At 41.1% G+C, this 20222-nt stretch overlaps 1 protein-coding gene across 1 annotated transcript in view; it reads left to right on the top strand.

Moving 5' to 3' along the window:
* The first annotated feature begins 5209 nt into the window (after window positions 1–5209).
* The window catches only part of TFDP2 (transcription factor Dp-2), a 49416-nt gene continuing 34403 nt past the window's right edge, over window positions 5210–20222 (top strand). Inside the window, exons 1-3 of the mRNA XM_080349450.1 lie at window positions 5210–5382; window positions 16686–16779; window positions 19696–19762. Of these exons, the coding sequence (XP_080205576.1) occupies window positions 16765–16779; window positions 19696–19762 (82 nt within the window). The 5' untranslated portion in view covers window positions 5210–5382; window positions 16686–16764. The remainder of the gene's footprint in view (window positions 5383–16685; window positions 16780–19695; window positions 19763–20222) is intronic.

Here is a 20222-nt window from a genome sequence, read left to right as displayed (position 1 = left end):
TACAACGTTATTGAGGAGGGCCAAAGAACTATAATTCACTTTTTCTCATGCTGAAACACAGAAGGCCAAATCATACAACATACCCTCAATTTCTTTTGCAGTTATCTACCCTGAGTTGGAGCATCTACTCTAGCTGTGTTCTTCTTCAGTCTAGACCTCAATTGCCCGTCTCACTTAGCTTTATGTACTGTTTTTCTTACTCTTCTGCCACTTTCTGTCCCTCAAGCTGTGCTATATCTTGGCACATTTTCTTTTTCCTCTGGGTATTTTTCAAGTTGCAGAGACCATTTTTTCCTAAACCTACTTTAATAGGAATCCTGAAGTCTGGAAACAGGTTCATTTGCTGATTTCTAGTAATATGGCAGACTGTATGACCTATGTTGTTGATAGCTATATAGATACTTTTGGTTTTCCTTTTTGGACCATAAAACATGGCTTTCCAGGTGCCAAGACTAATATAAAATCCATTGATGAGGTTCTCTCCACTCCTCCAGCTGTAAGGTAAGAACCTGCAGTTACAGGATACGTGGAACAGTTGCTTTGCCTCAGCCTCTGTGTTCAGCTTGTGACTTTCTCTGTCATCTCAACCTCACTGCTAAAGAAGGTTCTATAACACTGGGCCAAACAGAAAGGCTTTGAGTCTGGCACTCTGAGCAGAAGTTTGTGGCCTCAGTCACCGGCATTCTACACTTTGTTCTCACTGAAGTTCACGTGGAAGTCTGACTAGGGATAATGTCTACTCTTACCCTCTTGACGAAGGCTCCTTGACTTCTGTTCACCTAATTTTATGGTTTTGCTGGGTTTGATTAGGATTCCTGTGATGCTTCCAGATGAAGCTCTAAAGGGAGCTGAATCTTGATTCTGTTCAAACCACTTTGCTGAAGGTAACTCAGCCACATGCTTTATACTGCACCTTTACATACTGGTGATTTTCATCCTGGCCATAGCACAGCTAGAAGGATAGAAGATAACCAAGACATTATGTAGTCCTCTTGCTCCAGGTAGGACCTATTCTGGAGAACTGATTACCACTGTCACCATTTAATTTGAAATGGGAAATTCAACCTGTTATCCTTCCACTAGCCATGAGAAATTTCACTGCAAATTAAGGATGCCAAAAGGCCTCACTATATTCACCACCTGAGCCTTTCAAATTATCTGCCAAGTTGTTTGTTCTATTGTGGTGAGGTTCAAAGTAGTGAGTTTCTCAAACAAACCGGGTGTCTTTAAGTCTACCAAGATGGAGCAGCCTGTGGAGGTCAGAGCATTTGCCACAGCTTGTGATGTGTAGTTGCCCAAAGACTGAACAGACTAATAGACATCTTGAAGAAATTTGGTTGCTGACCAATAAGCCTCTTTTGCTTATCTGTTATGAGAAATATTTATTGTGTCTTCCTAGGAGATGTTTAATGCACTGATATCTTAAAGTGGTACCTGTTAATTCATAACGAATTTGAAATGAGGAGTGGAGGCCTCAGGAGTGGTTTTTATCAATTTGAAAAAATATGTGCAATTTTACATTTGCTATCCACTGAGTAAGTAAAGGTAAAAATACTTTACTTTTGATAGTAAAGGTAAAAATACAAAAATTGTAAATGTTAACTAGTTTGTATCTTTATAAGAGATACACCACGTTGAGAGTGTGAATGTTTTACTTAGGATTGGGTAGTGATGCACCTCATCAGGCATGTGAAGGTTGGAAATTCAGTTGAGAGAAATGTTAATGATCTCTGGGCATCCTGCCTCCCCAGATACACAGGGTGCCAACTGTAATTTCATCCCACTTTGGCAATTCTATCATTCAGAACAACATATAGTCCTATATGTATGTAGAGACTACACAGCATGAAAAATCCCTCTATTGACAGAGGAATCTCACTACTACTGGATTAATTACTGCATGCAAGAGAAAGGGCAGATGAAAGAGTCTTCAGATAGTTGAAAATACTGAGCAGACAACCTATGCATGTTCTTACATAAGTAAAAAAAATAATCAAGTCAGCTATGTTTTAAATCTTGCTTTAATGAACTTTACCAATATTTTTGGGTACTCTTTTCTTTTAAGCAGTGTTTTCTTCTCTCCTCTAACAGCTAATTTTATGAAAATTAATTCAGTTACTCTCATCTGTTTTTGACAAGAGCATTTGTACTTGCTTCCCTGTCAGAAGGTGAAAAAGGAAAATACTGAGTTGCAGTTTCAGCCAGCTAGCTGCTTTTTCTGTCATCTCTGCAGCAAGATCCTTCAGCTTCCCCCATTTCCAGGCTCAGGGCACAGCACAGAGCCCCACCACTTGAACAGCAGCATGGTGGAAAAAGGTATCAACCATTTCTTGCCAGTCAGTGTGGCATGGAATAGCGAGAGTTTTGTGCTTACTGGTCCAAGCCAAAAAGTAGGGACAAGGTGGTGATCACCTCTTCAAACAAACAGGTATGTCAGTACTGCAGGTTGAATCAGGGAATGTGGTAGTGCTCTGATCCAGAAGTTGGACAGCATTTTAGTTCAAGGTTTTACAGGGAGTAGGGGCAAGTTCAGCACTAGAAAAGACGTAGGGGGGCTGGTTTTGGTTAGTGCTTATGTAGGTTAGCACAGCCCCAGTTACCTGCTAGCAGGAAAGCAATGCAACTAGCAAAGGTTGAAAAGTAACATGTGAACAGGTGAGGTGAGGGATCTGAAAGGGATCTGACCAGCCAGATGGAGCAAGACCTTGTTCTAAGGCTGGGATACCACTGACTGTTCCAGAGGGAGACATGAGAACTTCCTGCAGTGCAAGTTTTACTATAAGTAGCCACTAAACTCATGCTTTAGCATGTCTAATAAAACAATTCAAGATGTTCTTCACTGTGGCACTCATTCTGGGATAAGTTTGGGATTTATGTAAGTTCTGAAAGACTAGGTATTAGTTTACAGTGTTGCAGAAGCAGCATACTTACCCTCATGCAAACTGATCATTGTTTCAGCAGCTAACTGGTATATATCTATAGTCATCTCATTCTGCAGTTTGCTGTTGAAAACAAATGGAAACTACAACAGTGACCTTTCTCTATTTCTCTCTTTAATGGCTAAAACGCCTGTTTTCCATGTTCATAATCCATTACTATATCTGACTTCAGTTCATCAGTGTTTCTTGGGCAAGAGTAAATAAATGAATGAACTAAAAAAGATATTTGAAGCCTAAGTGCCTTTATTGAGGCTGGGTTTGAGTTCAAGTATTTGTTTTGCTCAGTGCAAGCTAAAGTACTGAATAGTGCAATAAACCAGCCACCCTGGTTTGCTTCTGGTTTGCTTCCTTTTCTAAGGCAGCACATGCCTCCGCTGCCTCTGGCAGAGCACACTTCAGTTGCCTGTTGTGATTGTACCTGTTGAGGAGGCTCTCCAAGAGAATACACAATAGTTTGCTTTATTTAAAATGCTGTCACGAAAGTACGTTACATAACACTGCAAATATTGGTAAAGGTCTTGTTGCATGTGATGAAGGTATTTTTTGGATGAAGAGAAACTAAAACCACAAAGTCAGCAAATTCCTGGGCACATGGTAATTTTCAGTTGTGAGCTATCCCACTGAAGTAAACATACAGTTCTTGCTCACTAATTTTTGCCTTAGTCCTTTGTTTAATAACTATTTTACAGGTTCAACGTCTGTCTTTGATGTTTCTTTCCTTTTTTAGTAAAGGAGGTAGGATGTCTTTCTAGAGCAGGGGTGTCAAACTCACTTTCACCGGGGGCCACATCAGCCTCGCAGTTGCCTTCAAAGGGCCAAATGTAACTTTAGGACCCTATAAATGTAATAGTTACATGGGTTTTAGTAGTTTTAATATGTTTGGTCTACTGTATGTATGGTCTAGAGGTTTCTAAAACGTGTTTCTGCATCCACATAAACCTTGTTTTGCTCAGCTTGCTCAGTGGCATTAAAGTGACTTTGTGCTTTAGAAAACTGAAAACCGGGTTACTGCATGCCTTGGATAGGTGCTTGTGTACCAGAGGAAGACTAACAAACGTTGCACTGTTGCTTGAATGGAATTATTGCCGGTTTTTGTCATTTCTTTTTTCACTCCCAGGAGTGTTTTCTGTTCATCTTGTCTCTATATTTAATCCTGCTTTGTTTAAATCAGTTTTTAAAAGAGGAAGTGCTGAAAGCAAATCCTTGTTAACTTTCGTACCCCGAGCTCGGGCTCGGTTTCTCGGGGCTGTATGCAGCACCCCGTCCCGCAGCAGCGGCAGCGCCGCGGTGCCTCCCCGCGGGGCAGCGATGGGGGAAGCAGCGCGGCACCTGCCCGCCGCCAGCCCCGTCTCTTTGTTTGCCAAGAGCTCCTTTGTTTCGCGGAAGGCCGGTGCGGAGCTGCTGCAGGGCCCGCTGAGCGCGGCAGGTCCGAGGTTGGCCGAGCAGCGGCCGGCAGCCCAGGCCCCGCTGCCGCCATGGGCCGGTTCCCGCAGCCGGTTCCCCGCGCCCCGGGAGAGATGTTGGTACCTGAGGCGGCGAACCTGTGGCGGGGCTGAACTTTGCATCCTCAGGACACAGCTGCGCCAGCTCCTCTCAGATAAGCGGGACAGAGCCCGGCGAGGCCCGTGTCCGCAGACACCGCGGCGCCGCGCCGTGTATATAAACACCAAGACAGGTACCTCGCGCCGGCCGGCGCCGCCCCGCCCCAGCCCGCCCGTGAGGGCAGGTGCGGGCAGCTGGAGCTGTCACCGGGCGCGAACCCGCGCGCAACGGCCCGTCCCCGCTCCCCGCCCGCACCGGGCGGCCGCCGTGGCCCTTCGGCGCCCCCCCCGCCCCATTCCCCGCCGGGCCCCACCCCCTTCCCCGCCGGGCTGCACCGGAGCGCGACGCCCGCGGGCCGCGCGGGGAAGCGCCGGCCTCTCGTCTGGGCCAGCCACGCCCTTCCGCCCCGCCTACCCCGCCGTCGCCCCGTGGATTCGCGGGCGGCATGTGTACACACACGCGATCCAGCCAATAGCGCGGGGAGGGCGCCTGACCTCACGCGACGCGGCGGCCAATGGGCGCACCTGGCTGCCAGACGCCGCCAAGCTTGTGCGGGGGAGAGGGACTCGGGCAGAGCACGGCGCGGCGGCGGCGCGAGGCGGCGAGCGGGGCCGGGGCCGGGCCCGGGGGGTGGCGGCGGCGGCTGCCGAGCCGGAGCCGGGGCTCGCGGACTGGCCCTGGTGGGCTCCCGTCTCCGGGGCCTCCTCGCGAGCGGCGGGTGCGCGGCGCCGGCCCGGCCGAGAGGCGTCGTCGGCGCGCGGGGCCGGGCGGAGCGGCTGGCTCCCTGCCGCGCGCCTGCCGAGGGACCGTCGCCGTCTCGTCGCCTCAGCGCCGCTCTCTAGGCCCGGCCTGCGCTGCCGCGCTCCCTCGGCCTCTTCTCTCGCCGCTGCCGGGCTTGCAGGTGAGCGGGGACCCGGGGCGGGGCGGAGCGGGCGGGCGCCGTGGGACCGTGAGGAAGGGGCAGCGCGTTTCTTCCCGGCGAGCCGGGGCGCCGCTTTCCCCGCCCCGCGCCCAGCGGCGTTTAACGGGCGCCGTGTGGCGACCCGGGTCTGTCGCCGGCCCCCGCCCTCGCCGTGCCGCGCGCGGGGCGGGCGGGGGATGCGGCTGCGGGCGCCTCCCGCGCCCCGGGAGGGAGCCGAGCCGGTGCCTGACACCTGCGGCGGCCGCGGGGCGGCGGCGTGCCCGGCTGGCGGTGACAGCCGCCCTGCGCGCCGCCGGCCGCCCGCTCCTCCATTGTGGGGAGCGCGCCGGGCCTGAGCCGGCGCCGCCGCGGGCGTGCGAGGGGGCGGCCCTGGCTGCTGCCGCGGCGGGGCTGGGGCGGGAGGTGAAGTTCAGGAAGGGGCCGGCAGGCTCGCGGCCGCGCAGTGTGGCTGGGACTTGAGAGCGGGGCGGTTGTGACTCACGGCCTCGCCGGGGGAGGGTTCGTCCGACAGCAATAACAACAAAACTTAATGGAGTGCCTCTTCCTGCACCCGCGGAGTTACAGGCCTTACCTGGCTTCCAGCCGTAAAAGGATTCAACGGCAGAGGTGAATCCAAATATAAACACTGACTTTCCAATTGAGGCTACAAACAATAGGAGGAAAATATGAAGTAAGGAAACATCCCTGAAAGGTGGAAGAAAACCGCATCTGAAAGCGTGCTCCCTCGTTGAGTAAAGGCGGGATGATGAGCCGTATGTCAGAGCTTGTTCTGTTTTCCTCTCTGGAAAGGAATCTGGTTTTCATTTTCTCTCTAAATTTTTGAATTGACAGATAAAGTTAATAGTTTAAATTGATATACTGTGTAAAATTAAAAAAAAGAAATTACTTGGTCAGTATTCATCATTTGGAAATCACTTATTTACATTACTCCATTAATACTTCTAATAGCTGATAGACTTTTTTCAGCTACTATCACTGCTGTAGCTTAATTTTACTGACAAAACAGAACAAAACATTGCAGCTTGAGTGATGTTGGAACTAATTGCAACTTGGTATAATCTTTGATTAAAAATAATTTTATGCTAGTACAAAATTATGTTATTAAAAGAGAAATGAATATTTTTTTGTCTATGTCTTTACCCATCCCAAATAAATTTTATTTCATTTGAATATATTATATCCTGTCTTATACACAAAGTGTATAATTTGTATACATGGGGAAAGACTCATGACAGATGACTGGTGTTATAGAACAAATGCAGAACTGTATTTCACAGCCCATATTTGTGCCAGTGCTATGTGTACTCAAAGATGTTTTGTACATAGTAAAGTACTGCATTTCAGGAACTTCTGTTCAAAATAGCATATTGGGTGCTAGCTACAGCACTTTCAAGAAACATGAAAGAGTAAGGAGAAGTTTGTGTTCTAGAAAAGACTTGGCAGGAGAGGCGGTCATAAGAGGAAATAAAGGACAGATTTTTCTCCTTTGAAAACTTTCTTGTTGTGAAGTGGGCCTAGTGCGTCTAGAAGAGAAAGGAGTTAAATGATTTAGTTCTATACTAAGGAAAGAACTGAAAATTATTAAATATTAGCAAGATTGTCTCGTGGGAGAATTTAAGAGTGATCTTATTTCACTGTCAAATCATTGGGCTTTCTTTTAACCACTTCCTGTTTATACAGAAATGACTGTTATAACATAACGAAAAGAAACAAACTCATTTGACTTGTACTATATTGATGTAATTAATTTTACAGAAAACATGCACCACTGATAGGAATGCTCTTTATTGCTGCAGAGAGTTCTGACTGGCAACCTCACTGTTCAAAGTGATAAAGTACAGTTTTCAGTACAGCATCTTGACAGCAGCTACCCAGTGTAAAGGTGACAGGCCAGACAATTTAGCTGGCCAAAAGGCACAGTGCCGTTTGCAAGGGATGTCAATAGTGCAGCAGGATTCTTGATCTTTGTCTGCTCTTGTATATGTTGGAAACTACTGTAGGGGCCAGGCATCTTGGTGTGGTAATAGCACACATATTACATCAAAGCTGTTAGTATAAATGCCTGTTGCGGGAGCTGAAAGAATAGGTATATGCTAGGTAAAAAGGTGCAGATGCCATAGGGAGTGACAGTTTTACAACTTCCTGGTTTGATTCTTCATGTGCTTTTTGTAACATCCAGTAGTAGAATGAAAGTATTTGTCCCCCCCTGTTTTTTGCCAGAGGATGGGGCAGTAGTAAGGGATCTTATAGTTTCATTCATGGAACTTTTTTTCTGCTTTGTTTGATTTTCTTTGTGCAGTAATAGTTTCCAATACAGGTCTTTACAGGCTGTTTAAGTTTACTTTTATACCTTCCAATATTAATGGCGTAAAAATCAATCTAAGCAAATCAAACTATATGCATATGATAGTTCAGTTTGCAGTCTACTATGTATTATAATACATGCTAATAATGTGTATTCTAATAAATACATTAGTGGAATCTGTAACAAAAGAACAACTTTCTAGAATATTATATTTCTACTGAAATACGGAATAGTAATGAAATGAAAAGGTATGATGTTTGGAAATAACTTCTCCTAGATCTGCTATTCACTTAGTACTGTTAAAGAAATTCTTTGCCTTTCAGAACACACTTTCCAAAATCTACAGCATCCTGAAGCCACTTTAGAGAATATTTGTCTTTACTGAAACCTATAAAAATGTTTAGATTTTTGCAGCACTAACTTGGTGAGAGTGATTTATCCAGCTCACATTTAGTACTGGCTGCCACAATAGAGACTGCAACTAAGCTGGGAAAAGGTTAGCATTTGTTTTTGTTGGTATGCTTGATTGTGAACTGCAGCAATACTGGTGTTGGCACATCTCATTTTTTTCTGACTTAGTGACAACGTTTAAAAGAGAGGTAGAAGACAACTTGATATTGTTAACTTTCCAAATCGCTTAAGCATGGATTGCGGAGGGGGCGCCCTTAGATGTATCTTTGAAGGCACTATCCAGAATTGTCATGGCACTGTGATATTCCTGGTTTAGAGTCCTCAAGTTATTTTATAGACATAAACAGCCAGGTTTTTCACAAATCTTCTAAATATGCTGGTAGTTAACATAGCTTCTAGAAATAATCCATTTTATAAAGGTGATGTTCCTTTTCTTTTAACTTGTTTTACATTATTTCAATGAGTGGGACATGCCCTGATGATCAGGTTTTATACTAACAGTAGTAAGAGGCAGCAGTGATGGTGGCTGAGATTATGCTTCTCCTGTTCTAGATAGCTGATTCTTTCCCAACAGTGAACGGAGTGCCTGTGTCCCAAACGTGATATTTTTTTCTAACTTCTATAGACCATTTGTGAATGTAAGTCTGGTCTTGCAGCTTTTTTTTTTTTTCCGTGGAAGTTAGGGCATGCTCCCCTGTTTGGCAAGTCAGGTTTCTCCTGTTTCATCAGGTTCCTGTTGCTGCCAGGTTTGTCTCAGTTTGGGCGGGAATAGCAAATGATTCAGTTCTGCCTTACAACCTCTTTAGTTCTTTTGTTCAACAGAGTCCCTTACTAACCCTCTGTCAGGTGACTGTGGTCTGTCAGGGTGCATGAAAAGGTTGCTTTGATAGGAACTCATAATCCGTTTCCCCATGGTAGGTGTTAGCAGGTGTGTTCTTTGTGAATAAGTCACCATTTTCATTCACTGGATTGTTATTGGGGATTTCAGCCCAAGATGTAAGTGGAAAAGATCAAGAAAAATAAGGTAATGTGTTCAGAATGAAATTGGCAGGGTGCTACAGGTAAACACTGTCTTTAAGGCTATGAACTTTTCGTGAAGTTGTATAGTTGAATTTTCAACGTGGTAGCAGCTATTATAAAGATGTTTGTGGGAATTAAGTCTTAAAGCAAATGTACCAGTATTTGCTCATTAAGGCTTGCGAATGCCAAAGCACTAAAATACTGAAAGTCACTTGTGAACCATAACAGTCATCCAAGTATTAAACTTTTCCCACATGAGCAATACTTGTAATTACTAGAATAACTGCAATTGACCTGTAATAGAAAGTATGGCAGTAACATGACCACTAATTATGAATGAGATTAGGAACTGCAAGTGAAAGTGAGCTTATATCCCCAGAGTGAAATCAAAAACCTTTGCATGCCTGGGCTCTCCATTTATTGTAAGGAAAGAGGTAACTTTCATCTTCATTATAAACTTGACATTGAGAGTGGAGAAGTACATTTTTGTTCTCTTAAATGTGCAATCCAGTTGTTGTGAGCTTCAGTTTATTTAAAATTCACCTTACAATTGCAAATACATTTAAACAATTTTTAGAAATCAATAGCTTCATCCATACAACTGATAAAATTTTAAGCTGTGTATTGATTCTTTATAACAACAGGCCTCTGCTATCTGTCCAAACCAAATTATTCATCCTTCTTCTTGCTGTAAAAGGAACTGGTAAAGCTGTGATCTGAACACAAAACAGCCCACTTCTTCCTCATGGATTTTTAGAGTGTGCACGGGCTGTGGTGAACTCTTCAAAAGTATGGAGTAGTCTTCATACGCACAAACCATATCCAACCTTTTGTCACGTTTCAACCCATAAGTAAATTTTCAAAAGATAATACTTTTTTTTTTTTTTTTTTCAAAAACCAAGTCATGATGTGGTTCTGCAAATTAGACTAAACTGATCAAACAGCTTGCTAAATCTGAAGGGTTTGTCCTGTGCACAGCCCTAGATGGTCATCTGACCTGTCAGTGGGTTGCAGCATTTGGAGAAGTTTCTTATTCCTCCTTTTAACCATATTGTTGCTATTCTGACAGTATTCGAACTAAACTGGCTCACCAAGAGGGTCAGGTAAAAATGGGAAGGAGTGGAAAATAGAAGTAAGGGCAAAGTGGAAGATCTCTCTTAGCAATGATAGCAGAGGTAGGATCTTACATCAGTGCAACTTGTTTCATGGAATTGTACCCTTTAGGTAATTTTGTGGGTTATAATCAGTACTTTAGAGCTTGTGTATCACTAGAAACATCCCTTTCTGCCTTTGTACTGAATTATAACTAAAGAAGTATGAAATTTTTTGTAACCTTTACTCTTCAGTGAATACTGTCATCATCTTCAATCCATACAAGAGTAGAGTTAATAATGGCTTTAAACTAGAAAAAAGCTTCTAGCAAATTGTAAGAAAAATGAGGGAAATAGTTATTAAGTCTCTCTCCATCATCAAGTTCCTTATCCCTGTATAACTTGGTGATCTTTAATTAAATGCAAACACAAAATTATCATCAGTTCATTGGATGTTAAGATCCTTTCAGCCGCAGGGTGTAGACAAAAATATATCTTAGCAGGATGATTAAACTGTTCCGTGTATTTGTCAATGTACTGATACTCTGGAAATCTTAAAAACTGAAAATTAAAACTCATTACAAGACCAGATTAATATCTGGAGCTTTCTCTGATGTATCATACAGTATATGAGCTGGTGGTAGCAAGAAGCTTGTTTGAAGTCTCAGTAGTCAAAAATATGCTCTTTTCAGCTGAGCTTAATTGAAAGAGGAGCTAATGTATAATTGGCAATGTACAAAGACTGTCTTACCAAAATATTTTCAATTCATTCATATAGATCACTAAATTTTTTTCAAAACTCAGTCCACTGCTAAAATGAAATTTCTTAAGGCAAAGATATGTTTGTGAAAATAGAGTGTGCTCTTTACTCTGAAAGGAAAGTTGTACCTGCCTCTTTCCACTGAAGCAGTAGACTCCTAAATGTTTTGCCCTGTACAGTCGCCAGCTATGGAAAAAACCCTGGGCTAGAAACCCACTTAGAGAACAAAAGATGAGTTTATAGAATAAATTGTCTACTAAAAGATCTGCAGTTAAATTTCTGTTAATTCCAAATGTACCCGTGCTGATAAAAGTTGTCTAATAAAACTGAAAAAGAAATTTTAGATCATACTTTTTAAAGTGCTGCATGTTATCCACTGTTTTGCTGTCAAGCCCTATGTACCTTATCTTGAATGACAGTAAGCTGGTTTGGGGAATTAAAAGAGCCTTCAAAGGTTCAAGTGCTTGGGAATTATTCCACATGTTTAATGTAACGTCCTCCTTATTTGAGCAATAAGGGACATGCTTCACCACACTGATTTTTGAATAAGCCATGAGTGCTGCTCCTATTCTTAGACGTTTAGTTTACCGCTAGTACTTGTGTGACACTGGGCTTGTCTAAGAGTGTGTCTGAGAAACTGAGTCCCTTGAGGGAGGAATATGTAGTTCCAGGTTGGTGGGATTTGGGTCTTGGCACTGTCAGGACTGGACAAGCAGGAGAGCTTGAGGCTCAACAGTGGAGTTAAGCTCATGGAGACTTTGGACACCTTCATCTCGGGGAGAGTTTGATTACAGCTTTGGATTTTCTTCCTGTGTTGTGTGTTCTTGTCACTTGTACATCTACTCAGACCTATTTTCATCCCCAGAGATTCAAGATATTCAGTAGTCTGCATCAGCAGTGCTCTTAGTAGTCATAATGTGTACAACAGTGAGAGTAAATATAGTAAGTACTGGAAGTAATGGGGACGTAGCATTTGGGATCAAGTCCGAGAGTATTGAAAGGGAACCAATGCCTTTGTTGCCTCAATATATGCTGCATGAGGTTCTTAAAGGGTCCTTTCCCCTGACGTGCTGTTAGCAAACCACAGTAAATGTTGGTTGTTCCTTATATAGTTTAAGTGACAGAGTTTATACTAATTGCGCTTGCATATAGGCCTTATCTGCTTTTCCAGGATTTTTTAGTGTAAACTTGAGTCATAATTACCGCTGTTGTCAGGAGGTGTCGGTTAATTTTTTCTGATGATACAGTGGCATTTCGCACAATCACAGCAACCTAGGAGAACCTGGTTAATTGCAGATACTTATTTGGTTTTGTTCCTTCTGATTTCTTGTGTGTCAGCTGGTTCCACCAACCCCACAGCCTTTCCAATTAGGTTCAAGTGGTTATATCTTCCATTTTCATCTTGATTTAAAGCAGTCATGCTCATTTTGGTTTTGTGTCATGTAGCCGTGAAAACTGTACTTTGGATTCATAAGTTGCAGTCTTTTAAGTCATGTAAAAAACAGTAAATGATGAAGCTTGTAAAATTTTGTTTGAAACTCCCACTATCATTTAGCAGTCAAGTCACTTAGATTTTCTTCTTTGGTTTCTCTAATCACCTTGTCTATTATCTACTAGGGCTTTCATGAGGGCATACAGTTGTTCACAGTAAAAACTGGAAAAAAAATTGTAGTACCTGCAAGACCTCATCATGCACATCATGGTGAGAGTTCCTTTCAAATGTTTCCTAAGAGCTACTTTCTAATATTATTTTAAAAAATAAAAATTACTGTTTGGTAGCTGAAGATGGTGACTTATTTGCCACTCTGTGTGTCAGACTCATTGGTTGGCTTTTGGAGTTCTTCAGTAAGTGACAAGCTGGATGTTATATGGGCATGGGTATTTCTGTCTTATGCAGTTTGTAGGCAAAGTTTATTTCTTGTATACATAAATAACTGATAAAACTGGGAGTAAGTCACCTGGAGAGGGCTCAGGAAAAAAAGTTGACCAATCAATGGAATCTTCTTATAGAGGTGCAAAATCTGTAATTTATATTTCAGATATTTGATAACAAAGTTGTATTTCTGTTTCTTGGGGTACCAATAAATTGATCTGACTAGTACATACAGATATTTTCACTAAAATTGGTCCTTTTAATCTCAATTGCTTCAAAAAGGAGTTGGATATTGAAATGTTTTTTAGGAACAAGATGGGGAAACACTTCTTGGGAGCAGGTTGATTTCTGATAAGTACTTTGTAATTTTGAAATTTTACTGGTCTGAAAACTGAGACACAGTGAAGCAACATATGTGTAACAGGTGGTCTAATCCATGTAGATGCTGTACGTAAATTAGTGGCTTAAAACTGAGCTTGTACTGATTAATAAGGAATCTTTTTGTCACTGCTGTCTTCTGAAATCAGCCTTGTAGTCCCGTAGCTGCAAAGTTAGTTTTATGGAGAGGTGTCTGAAGAATATAAGCTAGTTTCTGGTGGAAAGGCTGGTGTTACACGGGTTTCTTTTTCTTGAAATCGATGACACTTCATTTCCTCTTATCTGACCCACTTACTTGGAATAATTTTCACTTTGCACAACTCCTGATCAAGTAAATGAAAAAACATTCCTTGGTGATGATAAAAATCATTTTAGTATACTAAATTATGTCTACATTTTTTTCTATATTCCTTGAAGACTTTTCATCATAACAGTTTAGGTGAATGTCCAATAGTGGTCTTAATTTGTAGCTGTTTAATACCGATGTAATACCTGCCTTAATGACATTTTCTGTTGTGAAGTGGAAGTGGAAGTGGGAGAATCTTTGTGTGGTGCTGGTCTGCATGAAGGTTTGATATGTGAAGTACGATAAGAATTCGAGAAAGCTAAAGAAAACGAGGATAGGTTTGGTAAAGCTTAATTTTCAGGGACAGAAAATAGACTGTTATGGTACAGGGCTTTATTCTTTTTTACTATTAGGTTTCAGCTAATATATGTATCTTAAAGGGATACTTTAAAAATAATACTTTGGACCATAGAAAATAAACCTATGAAGGAATATGATCTTTTTCTGCAGATAACTGTTTTCTGTTTTGCATTGTTTCTTGTGCTGGGATTCAGTTTCAGTATCACTGAAAGATCAGAATATATCTGTCTTTTAACCTGTAATGAGAACAGGTAAGGATAAACACTCCTGTACTGTTTTGTTGTACCTAGAGCTTGATTATCTGGGCTTTTGTAAATGTAATGCCTAAACTGGCTTTTTAATGTCATTGGCATAAGTGATTAACAACATATGTTCGAGAAGAAACTACAGCTCAAAGTTTACAAAGTCAGATGGTTCAGTTGGCTCACTGTACTGTACAGTATTTGACTAAAAGGCAAAATTGTGGGAGTGCATTATAAACCAAGGCTTAGGTTATGAAGAGACAACCTTAGTTCCGATAAAGCAATCTTTGCATCTTGTGCTTCGGGCTCTAAACCTGTCTTTATGCAGCTTCATTTCAGCAGAAACCAGCTGAAGAACAAAAAGGTTGAGGTTTATGTTTCTCTATCTGTGTGGTGCAAGCTGTCAAACAGCAATTAGGAATGAAGAGAATCTCTATTTTGAGGCCATCTGTGTAGGTTCTTTTGTCTGAACCTGACAAGAGGTCATGGCAGATGGTGGGGTCACAAAGTCTGGCTTCTCGAGCTTGACAAAATGTGTTCATAAAGCTGGAAGAATACCAACTGTTCGGACTGGCTGAAGAGCATTGTAGCAAAGGACTGTGATAGTTTATGGACAATGGCTTCTGGATCACTAAACTTGACAGCAAAGCACTTGGTCAAAGATGAAACTAGTTTGCTTATTTGTAAACGGGTTAAAACTGCTTAGCAAATGTGTTCTTAACTATGTTGGTATTTGAGTAAAATACTTGTAAAACCTCTTAAAGCAAGAGAGGGAGGTCGAACTGCACCGTGAATTTTGTCTAGAGCTCCAGAGGATGTATTTGGACAGTTGTGTGGAAGGAGGAGGAAGCTGGAAAAAGAAAAGCCACATAGATCATAATTTTCAGACCCAATGCTAGTTTCGGTATTTGCTCTGAGTAATGACCACTGTAGCTTTATGACTTTTCTGTGGCTCTTCTTCAGGTTTCAGGATTGCTACACAGATCCAGTAGCCCCTTTCCCCCAGCGTGTAAATAGATATCTCTTTGTAGTATCTTCTCTGAAGGAAGAGAAAAATGCTTCTTATTTTCTTGGATGTTTTGAAACTAAAACTTACAAGTTTTTATGGGAGAAAGTCTTAGCAAGCAGAATTGTGTAGTGTCCTCCACATGCTGGAGTAGCTGCTTAATTATGAATGCAATAAATTGAGGCACAAAGGAAGATAAATACAGCTCATTCAACAGGAAATGAAGAACACCTCTAAGTTGAATAAAATGTTTTTCCACTAACTCTAATAAGAGTGTAATTAATATATCTCAATAAGCAAGAAATCTATTGAAACATCCTAGAATTGAAAATTCTTCTGGATTGTGCACTACTGTAGTGATGGTAGAGTTCCCCATTAGCTACACACACTACTGAAACAATTTTTGGCTCTTTTCTAGAAGGGAGGTGAAGACACTGGCCATTCTCAAACTTTGTGTAGGTTAAAATACAGTGGAAAAGGCATTAATTGCACCCTACTTTTGTAGTTGGTGAGTTCTGCTGTAAATGTTTGTGACTCATATTTGTTAACTAATTCACACGTCTTCCGAAAGATTTTGCTGAATTGATTCCACACTTGAAAGTGTGAGCAGCTCTCCCTCTCTTATATATCCAAGTGCAATTTAGATGTCTTCTCTAGTCCATTTATTAACAGCAAGTAGTACTTGTAAAGTACTTTTGAACTACTTAAATGCTTTGTCAAGCTATTTCTGTCTTTAAATTTTTTGTGTTGCCAGCATTGATTTGTAAGTTGTTTTCTTCTGTTTTCGGTCTTCTGGAAGCTTTGATTTTAAAAAGAAGTCACTTTATATTTTTCAGTATATACCAAGGTGTTTGTTTTCCTGGAATTCTAATATAATAATTCTAATTACATGGCAATAATAAAAAGCCTGTAAATATTAAAAATATGAGTTTGAGCTGCAGTTTTTTTCCTGGGTACATTTCATAGTTTATACACAGCAAACATTAATCCAGGAAAAATCATTGCATCACTGCATTTCCTACTTCTTATCAAGATCTTTGGATGTCTGCAGAGATGGAATTAGCAGCTTTCTCTGTTGTTGGAGGCTAAAGACATGATGTAGAGAATTAATTCACTTTGAGATTTTAGAGTTAATCTGCATTAGATGCAAATAATTGCATGGTTTTAATTATAAGACTTTAGTAATGGCATGACACGCTTTGCTAGCACTTTAATATGGGTAGGCCTCTATGTAAGTTTATAGAATCATATAATAGATTGGCTTGGAAGAGACCTTCAAAGATCATCTTGTCTAACCCCCCTGCAATGAGCAGGGACATCTTCAACTAGATCTTAGAAAGTTTGGCCGTATGTAAAGGTTATATAAAATTACATCTCTGCCTATTCCAAGAATATACATTTCTAGTATCTGCACAGAACCTGACTCTTGTGGTGATTGATTTTATCAAAAAGTAGAAAAAAAAAATCTGTCCTCTGGAAATGCAGGGTTTCAGATAGAGAGGTAACTGAAAATATATTTTAACTACAATCTTTTATTAACTTTCTTACAGGATGTTCATTTTAAAGATTCTGTGAAGATGAAAAGTGATATCTTATGGTTTTACGGAATTTGAAGCAACATTGTCTGACATGACGGCAAAAAATGTAAGTATAATTCTACAACATGTATTACTTTTTATATTGGCATGCTATCAGTCACCTCTGTCTTTCAGAATTTGGAAGTCTTTGTGTTTGATTTCTTCTATTTGTCCATACAAGAAATCAAACACAAGGACCTTCATATTCAAAAATCTTGTCCGATTTTTGTATACCACAAATGCATATCCCATCCTCTTCTGCAGTATTTTGGTAAATTTGAACTGATTAGAAACTCTTCAAGGATGTGGAGTTTACTCAGCTGTAGGTCAGGTTGATAACTGGGGCAATGCTTTATGCTGTTTCCTTCCTGATCCTTGTGGATCCCTTCAAACTGAAGATATTCTGTGATTCCTCTAACATCGCTTGAGACTTATCAAGTAGCTTCTCATTTTGTTGAAGCATCTCACCTTCACACCAGAGTAAAATCCTACTGAGTTTGAGTCAAGAAAGAACAGAAAGGCAGCACATTTCTTTACTAATGTTGGTACATTTCTTGGTTTCTAGAAGACTGAGCGCCTTCCTGTTTGTTCATCTCCTGCATTAACAAGCCTGTAGTGTGGTGTCTAGAGGATCTATATTTGACTCCCCTATTCTGAGTTCTGAGAAAGCTTATGAAATGTCTAACATCCTGACCTTAATTTTCTTCCTAATTAGCTGTGCTTCCTGAGGTACACAATTTGTAGAGACTACAGTTCTGATTGAGCTTTGTGGTCAGTGAGTGACTTTGGGCCCTGGGCAGTTTACCTGTTGGCTGCCTCTGATAGGGCATCCTGCAGTCTAATTAAACCTGAGCAGGTTTAGGAACCAACATGACTAAAGAAATACCCCAAAATAAAAAAGCACCAATATGAATCAATAGGGAAATGAAGGAGCTGAAGGTTCAGTTGTGAACAAATTGCAGTACTGTCTTTGAAGATGTTCATGGGAATCATAATTCTTATCCTTTCTCTTGTAATGAGTTAAGACCCTTACATCTAACACTTGATATTTATTGCTGTGGCTCCTCTGTTCCTTCTCTGAATGGAAATTATCTTCTATTTGTGTTCTTCTATTTCTTGCAGAGGCAAGGGTCCTAGGAAGAAGATGATACTGTTACCTATTGTGCAAAGGCAGCAGTAGTATGATCCAAGAGTGCTGGCTCTTCCTCTTGACTTTGCAGTTGTAATGCCCTTTCAACACTATATGCTATGAAATTTACTAACCTTTCCAACCTCTGTTTTAAAGATCTGCTCAAGAATATATTTTAGGTGTAAGGAATCACAGTGACTTCTTACCACATAAACTTTCCTTGCTGCCCAGGCACCTGGGGGGAACAATAGTAGAATGCTGCTGTTTTCCATATGGACCTGCTACCAAAACGTGATAAGAGACAGTTCTGCGTGTGTTTTCATGTCTTCCTCCTTTTTCCTCTGCTCAAATCGAGGCGTTCCCATTCACGTCCTCCCCAGCCCTGCTACATTGCCTCTGCACCGCTGCCATCTGCGGGGGAAAATGGAAAACAGAGAGGAAGATATGAGAGACTTGCTCTCTTTCAGAAGCAACTTCTGTCTACAACAACCAAAGCACTTGGGTGTGGCAGGAAAGAGCAAGTCTGATACAGACAACATTTGACATAAATTGATGAACTAAATTGAGCATTCTTAGGGACTTGTTTACAGAAGCACATAACTTAGCTCATTTAGGCAGTTTTTTATGATCAGGGTAGTACAGCAACAATTATGTTGCTCCTGATGGTGAAAAAAATCTTAATAAAAGTATTTTCAAAAGAGTCTGTTACAATACTGTGCACAGATTTTCTCCTTCAAAGATTTCTTGCTGAATACAAGCTTTCTAGTGGAACCAGGTGATTGGATGCTTCTAATAGGGATTTTTGTTGTTCTTGAATAGCTTTAGTGTTTTGTTACTACCATTTAATTTGCCTGCTATCAAATGATTCCCTAATGTGATATGACTAAAATTCTACAAGCAGCCCGAGCATATGTTCCCTTATTACTACATACATCTGTAAAATAAGGCAAATACTTGATTCTTGATTGAATTATTGGTTTTTCTTAACTTGGATATCTGAAGCCTTTGTCCCAATTATTTACAGAAGTATTCAAATTTTATATTTTAAAAAGAGATTTTGTATTATTTGGTTTAATTGCCTACTGAAGAGCTCAGTCCCTCAGTGCTTATCACATCTTTCGTCTTGGAAGCAAAAGAAAACGTGTTGTTGAACAGAGGTTACCAAGGCGGTGCAAGCATAACGCTCTGAAACCGCAGAATACCTTCTCATTGCTGGCTGTTGCTGGGCCTGTCCCTGCTCAGCTGGGATCTGAGGGATTTGCCATCTCTTCCCTCCCTCATCCAGGAACAGTGGTCTTGCGTTTTTCTATACAAACTCCACCTTCCTGTGCTTTGTGTACATGCCAAAATCGGAGATGCACCATTCTGTATATGATTTAAGTTCTCCATGTCTCTGGTGATTTACCATCGGGGTAAATCAGGTTATCTCTCAAGACTAGGGAATGTATTTAAAATGCATCAGTAGTCACATCTCCTCAGACCTGTAGGCCATGCAGCTTAGTACTGAGAATACTGAACATTAGGCAGATTTCTGTTGTGTTATTGGTGGCAGCTGCTCTGTTTGACTTGGAGGGGCCAGTGGCTTACACTGTAATATCCAGAATGTCCTGCTTGGGTCATATATAGAACACTATCAGAATATTGAGGGCTTTTTTTAGGTAAGAACTTAGTTAAAATTAGAGGTTTTCTTGGATCCTTTGCTTTGAATCTCATGCTCTTGTTAGACTCTACTATCCATAGGATTATAATGTTTCAGAATTGCAGAACAGATTACTTTCATAATACTGTTAGTTGCATGCTAAAAAACATAGAAAGTTTTATCATATTTTAAGACTTCAAAAATGTTTTGTTCAGGTTGGTGTGACTTCTACAAATGGAGACTTGAGAGGATTTATAGATCAGAACCAGAGTCCAACGAAAGGTAAGAGAATTCTATTTGTATACATAGAAAAGAAGCATACATTAAGACATTTCACTTTTCTTTTTCACATTCCTTTTTTAAATGAACTCCAATATTTTATTATACTATGAAATTTGTTGCGTAATTGTGGTTTTACTGGGTTTAATTTTGAAAAATGCTGGACTGTTCTAGGTAAACCCACTGCTCTGCTGGTTTGCCTAATAACAGCAGAGTGCAGCCTGGATCTTTGAGGATGATGTTTCAAACTGCAGGAGAATGCCTTGAAACACCTAACAAATCAGCTGTTGCTCTTTCTGTACTCATATACCTGCAGTCTCATTCTGTAAAATTAGCATCGCTGGATATAGTTAATGTAGGGGAAATTTTCTGGCTTTTTCACACTAAAAATGCGTAATCAAAATGGTTAATCATTTGACCCTCATTTGACCCTTGTACTCTAAAATTACTTTCTCTGCTTTTT

This window comes from Nesoenas mayeri, assembly GCF_963082525.1.
Source record: "Nesoenas mayeri genome assembly, chromosome: 9".
NCBI lineage: Eukaryota > Metazoa > Chordata > Aves > Columbiformes > Columbidae > Nesoenas > Nesoenas mayeri.
The sequence above is the reverse complement of the archived record's forward strand: the minus strand, read 5'-3'. Positions and strand labels throughout refer to the sequence as shown.